This window comes from Acartia tonsa, chromosome 9 (assembly GCF_053477335.1).
Source record: "Acartia tonsa isolate MP-2025a chromosome 9, ASM5347733v1, whole genome shotgun sequence".
In the NCBI taxonomy this organism is placed as follows: domain Eukaryota; kingdom Metazoa; phylum Arthropoda; class Copepoda; order Calanoida; family Acartiidae; genus Acartia; species Acartia tonsa.
Window position 1 is genome coordinate 44,497,942 of NC_137268.1, and position 19,868 is coordinate 44,517,809.

Genomic DNA, 19,868 nt, shown 5'->3' on the forward strand with positions numbered 1-19,868 from the left:
CACAGATGAAACACAGGATTTAAGCCAAAAAAATGATTTTTTTTCGGACAGGTATTTTGGGGGGTATTACGCTAGATATCCAAAATACACTTTTTGTTGGACACCCTGTAAAATTAGAGTTTTTGCCAAAATAGCATTATATGCGCTTTTTACATGAATAAACGATCATTTTGGCGTATAAAATGTATAGGTTGGATGTAAGATTGATGAAAAAATTCATTTTTAAAATTAAAAAAAAAACAAAAAAAATTTATTACTATGTATAATAAACTAGCGGCTACGCCCCTAGAAGCCTCTAGGGGCACTGGTAGGAGGGGGAAAAGTCGACCTCATCCCATTTTAAATTTTAGTTTCAAAAGAGTTAAAAAATATTTTTTTTATGAGAGAGGGGTGATGACACCCTCTCCAAAAAAAGTTCAAAACCTTCCTAGGACCTATTAGAAGCTTCCCTGTAAAGGAGAGTTATATCGGTTCAGAGGTTAGCAAAATCCTTCGGAAAAGACAAAAAACGCTTACTACTTTATATAATAGGATATCTAATATCTAGAACAGTGTGTGAAGTACACAAGTTACATTATCATACAGGGAAAAGGGTATCAAATGAGCTAGAATTATATGTTTATTCAGGAAGGGAGGGGCCATTGTACTGTAAATTACCCTAGTGCTCAATTTTTAAATTTCATATTCGTTTGCTTAAAAGCTAAGGTTACTTCGATTGAATTGTTTTTTTGGTTCTAATATAGTAGTGTCCAAACTTTTCAACCAATAATTTTAATTTCATTTATAATATTCTAAATCACAGACATGACATGTGTGAATAGAAGGAGCTTTAAAAGTTAACGGATGACGCCAGCTGCAGTTGCAGGTTTTGATTGCTTTAGCATGATTAGATACCTGTCCATTTATCCAGACAATGAAATCATTTTAATTTACAAATTTGGGTGACATCTACAAATCATGTGATAAAAAATCAGGTTTATGAAAAAAGGGGATTTTATGTATTTTATTTGTTATCAAAATTGCAATTTATTAAAACTCACATTAAATATATTTTTTTTCCAGTTACAGGTTGTACACTAAAATAGTTCGAGATTTGTATTATTTAAAGTAGAAAAAAGATTTACATGGTTGAATTTATAAAAACAAGGATGACAACATCCATAAAAGCGAAGCTCTGAAACGGTAGGACTAACGGACATTAACACTTGTATAATGTCAGAACTGAATAATCAGAATGCGAATGTATAAGAGTCAAAGCAAAATTGTAAGTAAATTGTTAAAAAACTGCTTGATGGACATACTTACATTTTTAGGACTTGATTATAGAGTTGCTTCGCTTAAAATATTTACTTTGTTGTCCCAGGAATCAGTATACCAAAAATCAGACCAATCGGATAATTAGGTCACATACAAATTTGTTGTAAAAAATGTAAAAAAAATCAACATGTTTAAAATGGACTTACGGACATTCTGGTAATAATTATAGAGTTGCTACGCTTTCTAACTCGTACCTAACTATTACAGGAATCACCATGCAAAATTTGAAATCGATAGGACAATTTTAACATGCCTAAATTAACGAAAAAAGCTATTTAAAAAAGTAAAAAAATCAACATGTTTAAAATGGACGTACGGACATTTTGGTAATGATTATAGTGTTGCTACGCTTTCTAAATCGTACCTAACTACTAAAGGAATCATCATGCAAAATTTGAAATCGATAGGACAATTCTAACATGTCTAAATTAACGAAAAAAGCTATCCGTGACGGTCGGACGGACCGACCCTAATTATAGAAAAGCTTAACTTTTAATGATATTTCAATTAGGTCAATGAGAAAAAATATTTTCCTGTAAGTCTCAGGGAAATCAACCTTTGGCAATTTTAAAATCAGCTGGAAGTCTAAACCTGACCCAAATATGAAAATCCCTCCTTTCAAAAACATTTCAAAGCATCCATATGGGTTTTATTTTAAGTCCTAATCGCAGATGACACGCGGCTGCCGAGCCCTGGTTTTATTCTTCACTTTGCTAAAACATACACTCAAATCAGACATTATGCTTTTTCGCAAATGAAATGATACATTTTTAATTGAAATGAATACACATGAATGTTTTGATGATTATCAAACTAATTAATCATATTTGTGTAACTTCATATGACGTGTTATTCATATAAACAGGATATTTTTAAATATATTGAGCATATTTAGCAATTAATTGAAGGTGGTAGCCGGCAATTGACGTTTGAGTTTTCTGCAAATATATGATGATTAATATTTTATATATTAAGATTATATTTTTTAACAACTTTTTTTGTTTTGATCGAGGGTGATAGCATCCATAAAAAGCGAAGCAAATTTATAAAATGTTGAAATATTTACAAGTACAGACAAACAAGCTGATTAATTAAATTTTTATCTTAATACAACTTTTATTCACTATTTAATAATTACTAGCGGCTTCGCCCCTAGCCTCTAGGGGCTTTGCCCCAAGAGGTTTGATCAACCTACTTTTTTGTATTTTAGATTTAAAAAGAAAAGTAAAAAAAATTTTATTTTGGGGGGGTATTTTTCATTTTTTTGGGGAAGTGGGGTGTCCCACCCCCCAAGAAAATAGCTTAAAACCATCACAGGACCAGTAGGTATATTCCCTGAAGAGTAGAGCCCAATCGGTTCAGTGGTTACTGATATCTTAAGCTTCAGACGGACAGACAGACGGACAGACGGACAGACAGACGGACAGACATCGTTCTACTTTGTATTATAGATAGACGGAGCTACGGACTAAAGGAATCATAGAGGAGATGTATGTGAAGTAACTTTTCAAGAAATTTGAGCTCTAATATAACCCAAGTAAATCCATATTTCCATAATTATCTAATTTATTTCATTTAATTGCCAGATTTTCATAAAACTTTATGTACACTGTGCTTCGCTACACTCACACTTTCTTGTTATCCCTGTTTTTTAAAAGCGAAGCTTTTCTATAATTAGGGTCGGTCCGTCCGTACGTCCGTACGTCCGTCCGTCCGTAACGGATAGCTCTTTTCGCTAATTTAGGCATGTTAGAATTGTCATATTGATTTCAAACTTTGCATGGTGATTCCTGTAGTAGTTAGGTACGATTAAGAAAGCGTAGAAACTGTATAACCATTACAAGAATGTCCGTACGTCCATTTTAAACATGTTGAATTTTATACTTTTTAAACAACAAATTTTTATGTGATCTAATGATCCGATTGATCTGATTTTTAGTATACTGATTCCTGGGACAACAAGGTACCCTTTTATAAGCGACGCAACTCTATAATCAAGTCCTAAAAATGTAAGTATGTCCATAAACATTATTCTGTATCAAGCAGTTTTTTCAACAATTTTACTTTTAATTTTGCTTCGACATTTATACATTTATATTCTGATTATTCAGTTCTGACACTATAAAAGTGTTAAAGTCCGTTTGTCCTACCGTTTCAGTGCTTTGCTTTTATGGATGTTGTCATCCTTGTTTTTATAGAAAGCAGAGAGGGATGGAACATTGGACTGTAAAATTAAATGGTATCCCAAGTTTTACTAACATGCTATCGCATTTATTAACTCAAAACTTTATGTTCTTTTTTGGTTGTTTCAAACTAGCAGTGTCAAAACTTTTTAACCAATAATTTCAATCTACAAAAGGGTTTTATATTTTTGATAATTGCGGATGTACATCAATTTATCGTCCATTGTCCTATCCCTTAGATCTCTGATAAGAAGGCAACGTATGAGTGTGATCCGATATTGCTAGGAACATGACGAAATTATTTTTCTCCCCTATCTTTGTCTGGAATTTCTAAAAAAACAAGGATGACAACATCCATAAAAGCGAAGCACTGAAACGGTAGGACAAACGAAAATTCACACTTATATAGTGTGATAACTGAATAATCAGAATATAAATGTATAAGAGTCGAAGCAAAATTGTAAGTAAATTTGTTGAAAAACTGCTTGATACAGGATAATGCTTATGGACATACTTATATTTTTAGGACTTGATTATAGAGTTGCTTCGCTTATAACATTATACTTTGTTGTCCCAGGAATCAACATACCAAAATTCAGATCAATCGGATGAGTAGATCACATAAAAAATTGTTGTTAAAAAATTTAAAAAATCAACATGTTTAAAATGGACGTACAGACATTCTTGTAATAATTATAGAGTTGCTACGCTTTCTAAATCGTACCTAACTACTAAAGGAATCACCATGCAAAGTTTGAAATTGATAGGACAATTCTAACATGCCTAAATTATTGAAAAAAGCTATCCGTTTGTGACGGACGTACGGACGGACCGACCCTAATTATAGAAAAGCTTCGCTTTTAAAAATGTTTATTCATAAGGATAACAGAATTTGTATTGAAAACAAAAAAATTAAAGCAGCCTTATTTGAAATAATCAGAAAATAAGTAAGGAGATAGGGTAGTTTTTCGTTTGTTTGTTTATTTCTTTAGATCTGCAGGTTTGGATAGGCTATATTTGGTAATGGGTTGCCCCGCAGAGTTAGGTCACCGAAAATATAGGCCTCGCAGGGTTATTATCCCATATTTTCAATTATTTTAAAAATATTGGGAGGGGGTGTATCAGTGCTAAAACAGCCACTAAAAAATTGAATAGAGAGCAGAGAATTTCTTCACTAAAAAAAAACAGAATTCTATATCCAAAGATTTTTTGTGCAAAATGACCTCATTGCCAAATGAGGTAAAAATAAAATAAAAACAAGGATGTCAACATCCATAAAAGCGAAGCACTGAAACGGTAGGACAAACGGACATTAACACTTGTATAGTGTCTAAACTGAATTATCAGAATATAAAAGTATAAGAGTCGAAGCAAAATTGTAAGTAAATTTGTTGAAAAACTTCTTGATACAGGATAATGTTTATTGAGTTTATGGACAATGGACATACTTACATTTTTAGGATTTGATTATAGAGTTGCTTCGCTTAAAATATTGTTCTTTGTTGTCCCAGGAATCAATATACAAAAAATCAGATCAAACGGATAATTAGATCACATAAAAATTTGCTGTTAAAAAATTAGAAAAATCAAATGTTTAAAATGGACGTACGGACATTCTAGTAATGATTATAGAGTTGCTACGCTTTCTAAATCGTACCTAACTACTACAGGAATCATCATGCAAAGTTTGAAATCGATAGGACAATTCTAACATGCCTAAATTAACGAATAAAAGCTATCTATCTCGGACGGACGGACGTACGGACGGACGGACCGACCCTAATTATAGAAAAGCTTCGCTTTTAATAAATAAAAATCGTTCGAGCTCCTAAATCCCATAATGTATGTATTACTCATAATGTGATTAAGTCAGTGTAAGCATTTTCTTTTATAATTTTCCTGGAATATCATTATTTCAAATTTTAGGTATTTGTTTACGTTAATAATAAGAAATAACAAGGATGGCAACATACATAAAACGAAGCTCTATAAAAACATCAATTTTTAAGTCTAAACTAAATTGTACATATTTTTGTTGCAAAATTGCATAAATACAGTATGCAATAAAAGGACATACACTCATTTTTAGCATTTCTTATAGAGATTATTCGCCTATAATATTGTACCTTGTTGTCCTAGAAATCCAAATGAATAGGATAAATATATCATATAAAAGTGGTTGCCAAAAAAAGTTAGAAATCAGGATGTGTTAAATAAATGTACGGACTTTCTGTTAAAGTTTTTAGAGTTGCTACGCTTCCTAAATGGTCCTAACTGTTATAAGAATCTGCATGCAAAGTTTGATATCGATAGGACAATTCTAACATGACAAAATTAACGAAAAGAGCTTACCGTTGCGGACCGACAGACAGACATTTTTGACTAAAAAATGGATATAGAGTTGTTACGCTTTAAACATTATGCCTCATTGTTACAGAAATCTTCATCCATTCTTCTGTTTTGTTACCACTACTGAATGTATGTAATGATGTTTAGGATATTTCGTGTATATACCCTTAAGAAGATACATTACAAAGAAAATATAAAATACCTTAAGGCTCACATCCCCCCTTGGGCCAACGCCCCACCCCTCCATTGCAAGAAAAAAAAGCTTTTATTGAAGTCTGTAATACATAATACATATAAAGCTAACAACCCCTTACATCTTCTTTGATTTTGGTTTATGAGGGTTGTGCATTAATTACTTCGCTGATTTAAACTCATCTTAAATTCATACGTTGCTAACGAACGTATTTACAGACGGATATGCCCTAAATGTAGAAAAGCTTCACGAGATTGATTAATTATATTAATATTGCGGATACATGATCTTATTTATATTACACTTTGAACGTTTACTTTCTTAGAATTATGACTATACGTTTTTTAAATAATTTTAATCAATAAAAACGTCTTCTAAATAAGAATGATGATTTTTACAAAAGATCAAGATATAATTTTTGGTAAATCATTCTAAATAAATGAAAATTAATTGTCACTAGGTCTTTTTTTCTGAATTAAGATCTCTAAAACGTCTAAAAGTATTTTATATAAAGGATGGACTTTTTTATGGCTTGGAAGAACATGATATTATTACAATTCCAACCACTCGACACCCCTTTTTCCCTTCTAAAAAGGTGTTTATTATGTTTTATAGAAATATTAAATTATAGAACGTTTGGCATTTTTATTGGTTTACACAAACTAACCAACACTTTGGTAAAGTCTAACTGAATGTAATTAATGGTTAGAAAAAGATCTGAGGTGGATTCTTAAAAAAAATTTGCCCCATTAAGCGATTAGTGGGGCAAAATTGTTTTCGTGAAAAATCCTCCAAAATCACATAAAAAATCTACAAAAATTAAATAAAATCTTATGTTAATAAACCTTCTATGATTTTGTTTATTTTTTGTAGATTTTTAATGTGATTTTGGTGGATTTTTAACGAAAACAATTTTGCCCCACTAAGCGATTAGTGGGTCAAATTTTTTAAAAGAATCCACCTCTGGTAAGGTTTACTGGTACTTCCTGGGAGGAAAGGGACATTGGGCTGTATATTGCACTAGTCCCTAAAGGTAACGTTTTCTCATTCTTTGGCTTAACAACCTTCGGGACTTGAATTTTGATTGGTTGGTTCATTCAGTGTACAAACGTTTCAACTACTAATTGTAATCTACAGAAGGGGTGTTTTTTTGTACCATCATTATCCCTTTAGATTCCTAGATGCTTTCACTTGAAACTTTTTGGGATCATATAATACCTTCCTCCTTATTTTGGAAAAAAAATATTTCTAGCCCCAGCGATTAATTCTAACTTCTATTCAACCTAACCTAAAATAAGCCTGTTGTTTAAAACTCATTTTTTATGGAAAAGATTAAGTTTATTCCTAATTTTCTTTTGATTATCCCATTATTTTAAATGCCCATTTTTGAATTCAAGTAACAGAATAAATTATTTCAAAGCTTTTGATATTAAAAATTATTTAAAGTACATTTTTTGCTTACTTATTAAATTATCTTTAATATTAGATTGAACAGACATTTATGTTTGAAAAGACAAAGTACATTCTCTTTTTTTACATCAACTTGTAAAAGTGTTATGCATTGTCATTAAAAATTATGTTGGGTCGAAATTGTTGATCCTCTTGCTTATAGCCACGGATACGGATAGCCTTTTAGGACTTGCTTAATGATGAGCAATAGCATGGTTATGTGGTCAAACGTTATTCAGACAACCAACCCTTTGATTGCACGACCTTTGTCTGGATGTCTTTACTGCATGGTAATAATAAGAAGCGCCTGTTTTGGGCCAAGGCATCCCTCCCCCCCTCATCGAACTATTTATGTCGTGCATCTGGTATAGCAGCAGTAGGAACCATTTTAAAACGAATTTAGTTATGACGCGGTGTCGGGCTGAGATCGAACCTACCACCTTCCCGACAACCAGCAGATGCGCAACGTATTACGGCACAGTCGCGGGTTTCGTCCTATACAGTATACTTCGCTGAATTGACAAACAGACAAACATAGACACATATATTCAATCATTTCCCTTCAACTGTGTTTTTTTTTGGAGGGAGGGGGAGGGTCCAAAATAAAAGTAATAAATACTGCTAAATTTTAATGATTACGATATGTTGTATGTACTATGATTGCATAGTTGATTTGCCTGTACATATTTTACAATCCTAAACAGTATTTCAAAGTCCAAGGCACAAAGTTCAGACAGATTGTACAAGTAAAAAAGACCGACAACGGATGTTTGGGTTACAGAAAGGCCATATTTACATATGATACCATATTTAAGATGTCAAGCTATTCAATAATCTGTCAACCTGAGAGAACGTGGAATACCCCTTACCCTGTTTTTTTTTGTTGTTGTTTAAGATATTTTTATTTTTGGGTGGGGAGGGGGTGCATTGTATTTTTTTAAATAGTCAAAAAGACTATCAATCAATAATAAACTTTTCTGAAAATTGTAGCCGTTCTAAATAGATATACTTACAGACAGTCGAACATCTTTTTTCTTAACAAAATAAGATATTAAAAGAGTAATCTAGTTATAGAGATTCTACACCAAATTAGGGACGTTGTCCGTATGTACTTAATTCTGTGAATTTGTAATTTGTTTTCAAACCTCAGTCGACAAGCATTGTAGAGTATATTTGCAGCTTAAAGTTGTAAAGATAAAAGATTATGAAACTTGAAAATATTCACGAAAAAATATTTTACCTGAAATTTTTTAAATAGTTTGCAACTAATTTTAGCAAATGTATGTGTTTATATTTATTCATACATTGACCTAATAACGAGAGTCTAGGCATTTCATCATACATTTTAATATTCGTTTTTACAATGAGGAATCAACAGTTTACCTTTGGTCGGCTACAAATTTTTAAAAAAAGCGGTTTTGAAAAGAAAGGCTTTTTTAAAAGAACGACTGTAGCTTTGGCAGTCTTTATTACAGTAGCTCTTCGGTGAAGCTTTTTATATTGCCTAAAAAATGACGTCATACAATACAAATGAACATTTATAGGCCAATAAACAGACTAAATTACCAGTATACATTTTAATTGACCAATGGTAGGCCAGTAGGCACTATAAAAAGCCTTCTTGTTGGTTGTCAAAAAATGGTGCGGCTCGGATGTAGATGGTTTAACATAATGGTGGCTTCGTCTGGGAATTATAAAAAATTGTCTGCTGGCTTCGTTTAGGACTACAGTTAAACGCGGTTACAGACATAGTTGTTATTTATCGCAGCTTTCTGCAGATATTATGATATTAAAATTATGAGATAGAAACCAGTTTTGTTAGCCACGAGTGGCCAATTGTCCGGGCTAATAAAACTGGTATTAATTTTATTTTAATTTTTTATTACTCGTATTATTGTCTTTAGTACGATGCTATACATGATTTTCAGTATGGCTGGGAACTGTATCATTTTAGATAATATAAACGTTTAAACAGCTTAATTTATAATTGTTGAGATATTTAACAGATAAGCGATTTCTTTATGAAATTGAGATGAAATTAAAGAGCTACTCCTTGTTATATTCTTTAGATATATTGATAATAGTTATTTCTCGCATCGTATTATAAACGGATTTCCGCGGATATACATAGAATATACAATTATAAGATTAAAACCAGTTTTTGTAGCCCCGAGGTGCCGAAGGCACCGGCTAAAAAAACTGGTTTTAATCTTATGATTGTACATTTCTATATTCGTAGAAAGCTGGATATAATACGATGCTAGACATAGTTTTTTCGTATGGATGAGAACCGGTTCCTATCCACCGGATTCGAATGAATACGAGAAAATGTCTTTAGATTTTATCCTCACATAAAAGTAACAGGATGTCTTTCTGAGGGAACACATATATTTTTCGCCGTGAGATGAGTAAATTCGCATTAAAATAACAGAAATTTTGTTTTGCTTTATTTGATGAACAAAAAAATAATGAACTTATCAATCTATATTCAGCTTTTCAGGAATCAGTTCTGACACGCTATAAGTGTTAATTTTCGATTCTCCTACTATTTATTTCAGAGCTTCGTCCTATTTATTCCTTATGGCTTATACTTTATACTTTTTCATTTAATACATTTACACAGATTCGCTTCAAATTAACCTAATTGTCCTTGTTATCATCCCTTTATAAAATGCAAAGCCTAACAAGAACAAACCAGATTTTAGTTGGATAACTAAGCGATACATTTTTTAGCAGCATAGCAACACTAAAATACAAAGTTCTGACCGTCCCGTAGTTGTTTAATTCTGCCTTTCGACCTTAAAGAAAGAATAATTTCAATATATTTTCACTGTATAAACTTAGTAGCATTTTGTTTATTTTTTTGATTTCTGCTTTGAAAAGAACTTTTAAAAAATTATTTATACCTATCCACATACGCATCTCTTATTTCATCCTTCTATAAATATTATAGTAAAAGTAGTAAGGTTTTTTGTTTGTAGCTTAATAGCTACAAAACTTATTGAGTTCTCCCTTTTAGCGAAGCGTCACATAGATGTTTTTATGTTATTTTATCTTTAGATTTAAGACTTTTACGCTATTTTTTCACCTTACACCTATGAAGAAAGAGTCCCTAGATGCTACGGGCACTGCCAGTAGTAAACTGTTAAGCAATAGGATGTACATTTTCCTGCATTTTACCAAAATCTCGGGCTGTTTTAGGCTGTTTGAGGGGTGAGGGTGGGTGTCAATCCCATTAGAATGTTTTTGGGTGGTATTTATAATTTATGTGAGATATAAGAACATTGCTGTTAACATTGAACCTCCGCTGTGCTGTTATTTTAACATTTTTTTCTGACAATCAGCAATGTAAAACAGTATTTTAAAACAGATTTTAGTTTCAAGATGGAAAAAAGAAATCATTTTCTGCTAATAATCAATACCTTAGACACTTATAAATACAGACCCGACTAACGCTGTTATGTTGTTAAAACCATTTTGATATTTAAATAACGCATAAACTCTCTGAATATCGCTGCACTTCATAAGGTCATAATTGTCCTAATTTTCTTTATTATGATACATTTCAGGTAAAGTTTGTTTAATTTAATTTTTGGTACAGATTGTTTAGCACCCTTCTAATGGACGTTGCCATGCTTGTTTTGTCCCCTTGCCGATTGCATTATTTTTACCCGAAGTTTCTAGATTTATTTCAGCCTAACAACATCTAAAGCCGGTTCCATAGTCGGTCTAACATAGTTCCATTCAGGAAACTGCTCTTCTGAGTTAGATTACGAGATATACATTTGAAAACAGTGACTAAATGTCCTTAAAACCTGCAAATATAGTCAAATTAAAATTCAGTCTTTTCTGGATAGTAATAAAGTTTTTTTTGTCAGGCTTAAAGGAGAGTAAAAAATAAACTCATGGCTAGCAAAGTTACTCTATATTTCATGTTGCATGTCTTTCCGTTCGTCAGTCCGTAATGCTATGAAGGAATTGCGATTTTCTCTGCTGCTATTTATGATAAACTGCTAATTTTTTGTCAAAAAGCCTTTCCTCCTTATAATGCCACAAAACATCTGCATTATATTAGAAACCACCTTTAAAAAAAGCAAAAATAGATCAAGTCATTGTCAAAAAGATTCCAGACATTTTGAAGAGAAAATTCTGACCTTCCTTCAAGGTTTGATAAAAAGATACATTGGTTCTAAAAACAGACGGACAGCCATCCAAACATTAAACACTTTAAAACTTAAAATTAGATACGTGTATACGTAATAAAAAAATTTGTTGTACATTGTTGTGGGTCCGCCAAAAAGCAAAAATGTTTATTTTAATTGGTGGACACGTCCTAGATATTTAGATAAGGTAGAAGTTATTTTTTGTCTGTAAATACAGGCACTTTTTTACTTGCTTCTAAAATTCCTTAATTTTACTCTGTACATATTTTTATTTTACTATAAAATATTTTTAAAACTTTTGACCTACTATACAATTTAGTATCAGCCCTTGCGCTATTTCGAACAATTTCAGTCAGCGGTCCTGCTTAGAAGAAGCATCAGCAGCAGCTGTAACAAAGATGTTTATCCACCTTTTGTGGCGTGTAGCCGCTTGATTATAATAAACAAATACAATCACCCCTCCCCCCCCCCCCGCCTCTTAGTTTAAAATGAATCTTAAAAAGAGTGGGGGTTTGTTTTTTGATTGTTTGTTATTACTTTAGGGGAGCTCCGCCTTGTTAGGGCATCGCAGGTAAAGACCCGGAAGGGTTAGAGCCCCTCACAGGTTTTTAGGCTTTAGGTTTCTTGGATCATTTTTACTATTTCATTGTAATGTAGATGTTATAGACATTGGAGGTGCGTGAAGTGAATTCAAATTTTTAAGCCCCCCCCCCCCCAATACAGACAACAACAAGATTGTGGTTTATTATATTACCATAATATAGCCAGATAGGTGGATACCCCTTTTTACAGGCTTCTAGTAGAGGCAATTCTTTAAATATTATCATTGTTAGTAAAAATAATTTATTTATTTTTACAAAACAACTAAATAAATAATTAATTCTAGTGTAAGTGTCTAGGACAGAAATCATTAACACGTAACTTTTATTTTCTCATATATATTGATGGATGGACTATGATCGAAATGAAAGCATGTGGGCATTAGAGTCAGGTTTTTAAACTTTTTTATATTTTCTTTTTTTTTCTAACAGAATTACACTTTCTGTATGTTTCATGTGTAAAAATGACGATTGAATAGTTATACAAAAATTTATTTTTTCAGTCATATGCTACTAAATGCAGAATCTCATACTAGATAATTAAATTACAAACATTTCAAAACATCTAAAAACTTTCTAAAAAATGTGGAACGATTAGCTAAATCGTTTATGTAAAGACAGCATAAAGATCTTTAGATAAAAAAACCTTACTACTTTATGTAACACTAGCGGCTTTGCCCCTAGCTTCTAGGGGCTTTGCCCAAAGAGGTAATTAAAAAAAAATTAGGTACCTCTGGAGCTGCCACCACTAATTTCAAACATATAAAAAAATGGAGGGAGGGGGGTTCATTTTTGGGGGGCTTGGGGTGTCCCACCCCCCAAGAAAATCTGAATCAGTAGGAATCTTAAGGGACGGTCGGACGGACAGACATCAAGCTAGAAGATAAATACATTAAATATTTGATTTAAAATATAAAAAAAATCATTATTCCTCTAAATATAATAAAAATATTTATCATTAAATATGTTTAGCATATCACATTTTATATGCAGGTAACAATTATAAATAATCTGAGAAAATAAACAAAACAATATAGTATATTATTTAACGTAACGTAGCTACTCTTTAATTCGAAATATCCGTCGGTACGTCTTTTTGTCAAGGTTATGAGGAATTGTGAGTTTTTTCGGCTGGTACTTATTGAGAACATTTTCTTTAATATCGAGCATACTTTATGTAATTTATTTGATCCATCAGTTTTTCTGTAATTACTGTTCCTCGTCATTTGCTTCTCTATGTAAGTTTTCATCCTTGTTTTAAATTGATTGCTTTGGCAAAAAAAATTAAGATAACTTTAAGACCCAAAACTTCCAAAATAATTTTCTTTTCTAAAGGTTATTCCACTTAGGAAAGTAGAGGTACCCTCTCCCTGTGAGATAAATAACCTCCTCAGACCTTATGACAATTAACATTTAGGTACAGACAGAGAGACCTCCTGATATTTTTATATACGGATATGCCTAATGCTGAATCAGATCAATATTTTTAAAAACTCAAATTTCCAGGCTTTTTAGACTCTCCGGTTTTACAATATACACGGTGTGTGTGGGTGTGTGTTAATATGTGGGTGTTTGTGACTGTGTGTGTGTGTAAAAAATGTAAAAACGCTGTGGCTGTGAAATCTATATATGAGGGTCCAACATGAAATATTGTGTAGTTGACACAAAGCATCTTTAATATGTGTTCTTATACACAAACAAGCATAACAACATCTGTACCAGTTCAGCGTTTAGCGCCTGTGTGTGTTAGATAACTATTTGTGTGACTATATTTTTATATAAAAACAAACTAAGAAAAAAAGAGAGAAGAAAAAGACTTTTTAAAGATGGGCAGAGGTAACCATTGCGAAGACTGTAAGGAGATGACGGGCGAATGTGCTGCCGCCGGCAGGCAAATGGCGGACGGACATCAGAGAAGGCGCGGCGGCAGTGGCGGTGGACCAACAGTATTTCAAACTTTTCTGGTTGTGTATTTGTTTTTGATTCCGACAGTATTGAGTTTAAATGCCTGCAGGTACGCGTAAGTTTTTAAAAATATTTTTCTCGTATTCATTCGAATCCGGTGGATAAGAACCGGTTCTCATCCATACGAAAAAACTATGTCTAGCATCGTATTATATCCTGCTTTCTACGAATATAGAAATGTACAATCATAAGATAAAAACCAGTTTTTTTAGCCGGTGCCTTCGGCACCTCGGGGCTAAAAAAACTAGTTTTAATCTCATAATTGTTCTTTCTATATCCGCGGAAAGCCGTTTATAATACGATGCGAGAAATAACTATTAAACAGTCCAGCTACTCTATAAACATTTTGTTCTTGCATTCATCAGTCTGTTATTATAATCTTAAATTAACCATGATTTAGACAATTTAGTTCTTTTGACTGTTAGTACACACAATGATGCCATAATTATAGTCAACAAAGAAATTAATACAAACAATGTATTTTTAACTGACGGAAAAAGTTGGCAAATGGGTTTAAATTTTTTAAAAAGATTCTGTATAAAAGTTGTCTAATTGCCATGAACACGTGGAAAGATGAATCACTTTCTACAAAAAATCATTAAAAATATGCATTTTAAAAGTGTTCCTTCTTTCTATAAAGATAATATTAGAATAAAAATCTCCACACTTTATGAATATTTTGTCAAGTTTTTCCTTTTTAGTTTTTTTTAATCATTGATAATAAATTGTTTGAAAGTGACAGTTTTTATTATGTATTGAGTCATTAATGTTTTACATGTGGAGTTTAGAAGTTGTCTACTTTATAATTTTTTGAGTATGTCTGTATGTCTGTCCAAAGCTAAATCTTTTATTAACTGATTTTAACAATCAGAATATTTGATACTACAAACAATTCTGTAAATGGATTTTTATTACACCAGATGTTCATGTTCTCTAATAAAGTTAAACTTTCAGCGGGCTAAATTAACGATACCTTCCATCCACTCCTTTTACCCCATACCAACCCCTCCTACCGGATGAACGACCTGACCAATAAATGACGACAATTTTTCCCCTGTCGTAATATCCACGTATATTCTATATCCATTCTCTTGTAATACTTACTTATTAATAGTTTACTGTTATGTTTTCATGAAATATTTTTAACATGTTAAATTGCTGTACTACATATGGAAATAAATGTCCTTATTTTTTAAAAGCGAAGCTTTTCTATAATTAGGGTCGGTCCGTCCGTACGTCCGTACGTCCGTCCGTCCGTCCGTCCGTACGTCCGTACGTCCGTAACGGATAGCTTTTTCCGTTAATTTAGGCATGTTAGAATTGTCCTATCGATTTCAAATTTTGCATGGTGATTCCTTTAGTAATTAGGTACGATTTAGAAAGCGTAGCAACTCTATAATCATTACCAAAATGTCCGTACGTCCATTTTAAACATGTTGATTTTTCTACTTTTTTAACAACAAATTTTTATGTGATATAATCATCGGATTGATCTGATTTTTGGTATATTGATTCCTGGGACAACAAAGTATAATGTATTAAGCGAAGCAACTCTATAATCAAGTCCTAAAAATGTAAGTATGTCCATAAAAATTTTCCTGTATCAAGCAGTTTTTCAACAAATTTACTTACAATTTTGCTTTGACTCTTATAAATTTATATTATGATAATTAAGTTCTAACACTATACAAGTGTTAATGTCCGTTTGTCCTACCGTTTCAGTGCTTCGCTTTTATGGATGTTGTCATCCTTGTTTCTAAATAATTAGTTTGAAAACAAGATTAATTACATCCATATGTAGAAAAACATAACAAGTTTTAACACTTTTGAAAACAAAATGATTACATATAGGAAATTACATTATAAAAAGCAGGGCTTGGCAGTCGCGCCTTAGATGTGCATTTGCCTCAAATTTAAACCTGTGTGCAAATTGTAAATTCCGAAAAGAGGAATTGTCTGTTAATGGCAATGTTTAGACATCTATCTGAATTTTAAAGTTATAATATGACTATTTTACTGAGGCTTACACGCGGCAGACGCGCGGCTGCCGAGCCCTGAACAAAAGTAAAATATTAATATTGTCTGAAACTAAAATATTTCATGAGTAAAGCATTATTTTGAAAGTTAAAACCTGAAGTATGCCAAAAGTATTTTAGAATGTTTAAAAAGACACAAGAAACATTGTACTCAAAGTATCTTAAAGAATTTTTTGGCATCTCCTTGTAAAACTAAAGTGTAAATAGTTATATCTCCCACTTTTAGCAATTGTAATCGATTTAAATTTTGTAATATTTTTGGTCTTTTTAGGGGCTGGGGTAAAAACATTAAATATTATTCTTTTCTAATAGTTTAAAAATATCTTAATCAATTATTAATAGAAATAAGTTGAGGGTTTATTTTTATGCAATGAATAAGAAGATTGTGTCTATGAATATACATCTTTAGAACTTTGGACAGTTTTGTAATATTCTATTTTAAGACAAGGACAAATAATTATCAAATAAAGAAAAATCACAAAACCTATTAATTGAAAGTTTTGTTAACTGCTTTAGTTAAGTCGAACCTATATTAATTACACTTTCATAATATGTAATAAGAAAAGAGAAATAGTAAATTCTTGTAGTATTTTGTGCTTTGCTACTTATGGATGTTGTCATCTTTTTTTAGTTATTTTAACAAGATGATATCTTTTTAATAATAAAATAGGATATAGGATATACGTGGATGTATGACAAGTAAAAATTTGTCGTAAAATTTGTTATATGGACCTCATTTATTAGTCAGTTCAATCATCCAGTATGAGGGAAGGGATGAGGGTATCGTTATTTTAGCCAGCTGCAAGCTTTACTGTAACAGAGTACATAAAAATCTAGTTCAACATCTAAGTTATAATATATCTATAATACAAAATAGAACGATGTCTGTCTGTTTGTTTGTGTGTTTGTTTGCCTGTTTGTTTTTAGCGTAGGATCTCGCTAACCGCTGAACCGATCGGGTTCTCCTTTACAGGGTAGCTTCTCATAGGTCCTGGGAATGTTTATAAATATTTTCTTGGGGGGGTGGGACACCTCCAACCCCCCAAAAATAAAAGATACCCCCCCCCATTTTTTTTTTAAACTAAAATAAAATAGTGGGGTCGACTAACCCCTCCCCTCCCCAAAAAAAAATCCCCACCCCAAATTTTTTTTAAAAAATCTAAATTACGAAAAATTGGTTTGATCAAACCTCTTGGGGCAAAGCCCCTAGAGGCTAGGGGCGAAGCCGCTAGTGTATTATAATACAACTGCAATATTTCAGGTTTGAAGATTTGATCCAGAAAGAGGAGAGAGATTGTCTGTACGGAAGGTACACGGACTATTGTGGGACATTCAGATGCAAGAAAGGTCCCGGGGACACTTGTGGAGGTAACCAATTCAGAGATCTTAATACAATCAACAAAGTTACCCCTTCTGTAGATTGGTCTAAAAGTTTAAAAACCGCTTAAGCGTCCTAATTATTCAAGGTTTAAAAAAGTACCAATAGAAATTAGGCCAGCGAATGGAAAAACGTGTTTATGCTTAAGTATGATTTACAATATCTCCTCCTTCATGGATAATTTTTGATTCTATGATTTATGCTTGATTACACCAAATTGTCATATACTCTAATAAAGCAAAACTTGTATCTGACTAAAATAATTATCCCCTCCACCCATCCATACACTTTACCTGCATATCCTCTCCCCTATTAAATGAACGAACTGACCAATAAATGATATCCATGTTAACAACCTAGATTGACACATTATCCACAAATATTCTTCATCCTTAAGATTTACAGATGACTTTTAACGATTTTTAAATCTTTTTTTTTAGGTCGTAGAGACATCCACGGAGTATGCGCCAATGGTCTGCTATGCTCCAACTGTCAACGATGTACAGGATGCTCCTATCAGTCTTTCATCTGCTGGGAGGACCTAGAGTGCATGTGAGGGAGCAGGGACGTGCACACGGGGTGGCGGGGGGCAGGGGAGCTGTGCCTTCATAATCAATCAAGATGGCATCGTGTTATACATTCTATCTTTTACTCTAATGACCCCGATTAATTGCATTAAAAACATCTAAATTTTTGGCTAAAAATCTACAAACATTTTAGCAAAAAAACTGATCAAAACCTTTGAGCAAAAACGTCCCTGTACTAAAGAAAACAAATCCAAACCTCGAAAGTTCAAGAAATGACAGAAAAAAGATTTTATGTTATGAATATACTATATTTTCTATAATATCTAATATATTATGTTTTTCTAAATATTAATAGAAACTTATAAATTGTTTTATTTGTGTAATTTAGGCCTTAAAAGTAAAGTGAAATCAAAATTAAATATTAATATAAATACTTCAATTAATATGTTTAAAAACATCTCTTAAGTGAATCTCAAAGTTATTGAATTGTATCAATTTGTTTTTTCAATAATTATTTATAATAATTTTATTATTTCCATCAAATATGAAATTAAGTATTTTGAAATTTGCGCAATTTTTTTTATAGTAAAAATACAGAGTAGATGCGCTAATACAAAAAAAAGAGAAAAATACAAAATTGACAAAAATCTTTAATATTTAAATTTTCTGGTTAATTATAATATTTATGTATTCTATGAAAAAAATTCTGTAAAATATTGAAAATGTATTTAAATATGTGAATGTGATAATTTGAACAAATAGACATTATCTATAATTATGATGGTTATTTAAAGGAAATAAAAGAAAAAATAACTTTTTATTTATTCTCTTTTTACCAAAGTAAGCTTGATTATTACAGGGCTCGGCAGCCGCCTGCGAGCCTCAGGAAAATCAACTTTTTACAATTTGAAAAACAGCTGGAAGTCTACACCTGTCCAAAAATGCCAGTATTTTCAAAAGTAATTTTTAAAAGCCTCTAAATGGGTGTAAATTTGAGGCTTAGGTTATTGTCTGTGTATTAGAGTGACTCAAATGCACTGCGAATTTCAAAAGAAAAAAAGTTGACCCTCAAAATTTCACCTTAAAGTGATACTTTTCTAATAGTTTATAGTCCACTGAGTCGTAAGCAGTAAGAATTAAAATCTATTAAGTCCCTTCTAACGAGATATTGGCAACTTTTTGCACACATTTTCGCAAACGGCAATTATTTCCTTTATTTGAAGTTTTTGTTAATAACATTTTCATAAAAGTTTTCAGTAATAATCATTTAAGATCCATTGTTGAGAAGAAATAACTGAAAAAAATGTGTTTTCATGCAAAAAAAAGCTTAAAATCTAATGATTTTAAATATTTGCGATTTAATGGTAAAAAAGAATATTTTATGCTTTTTGATAGCCTGAATATGTTTAATTTCGTTTTTTATTTAATCTATTCTTTGAAAAGACATGCATATTCTTTCAGATTTGAAAAAAATTAAAAAAATTAAAAATCGGAATTAATCAAAATTAATCTATAGCCTTTAAAAAATACTTTTAATATTTTGAACCTATATAATCAATAAAATCAATGGAAAATAAAATAGTTATATAAAATAAACTTTTGGAAAAGGTTTAAAATAACTTCATAAAAGTAGCATTAAAATAGGATATTTTACTTGTCTTTTTTAAAAATGCAAATTAAACATAGTTAACGACTATTTAATTATCAAG

General features: G+C 31.7%; 1 protein-coding gene across 2 annotated transcripts; it reads left to right on the plus strand.

Annotated features, from left to right (window-relative positions):
* The first annotated feature begins 13,758 nt into the window (after positions 1 to 13,758).
* On the plus strand, positions 13,759 to 18,977 carry LOC145329038 (venom protein 302-like). Of its 2 annotated transcripts, none has more exons than XM_080173055.1 (3): positions 13,759 to 14,267; positions 17,516 to 17,622; positions 18,073 to 18,977. In XM_080173055.1, the coding sequence occupies exons 1-3, from the start codon at positions 14,080 to 14,082 to the stop codon at positions 18,186 to 18,188; spliced, it is 411 nt and encodes a 136-aa protein (XP_080029181.1). In that variant the 5' UTR covers positions 13,759 to 14,079; the 3' UTR covers positions 18,189 to 18,977. The 2 variants fall into 2 exon arrangements, with proteins under 2 accessions (XP_080029181.1, XP_080029179.1); XM_080173053.1 differs by having other exon boundaries at positions 13,905 to 14,273.
* Positions 18,978 to 19,868: the final 891 nt, after the last annotated feature.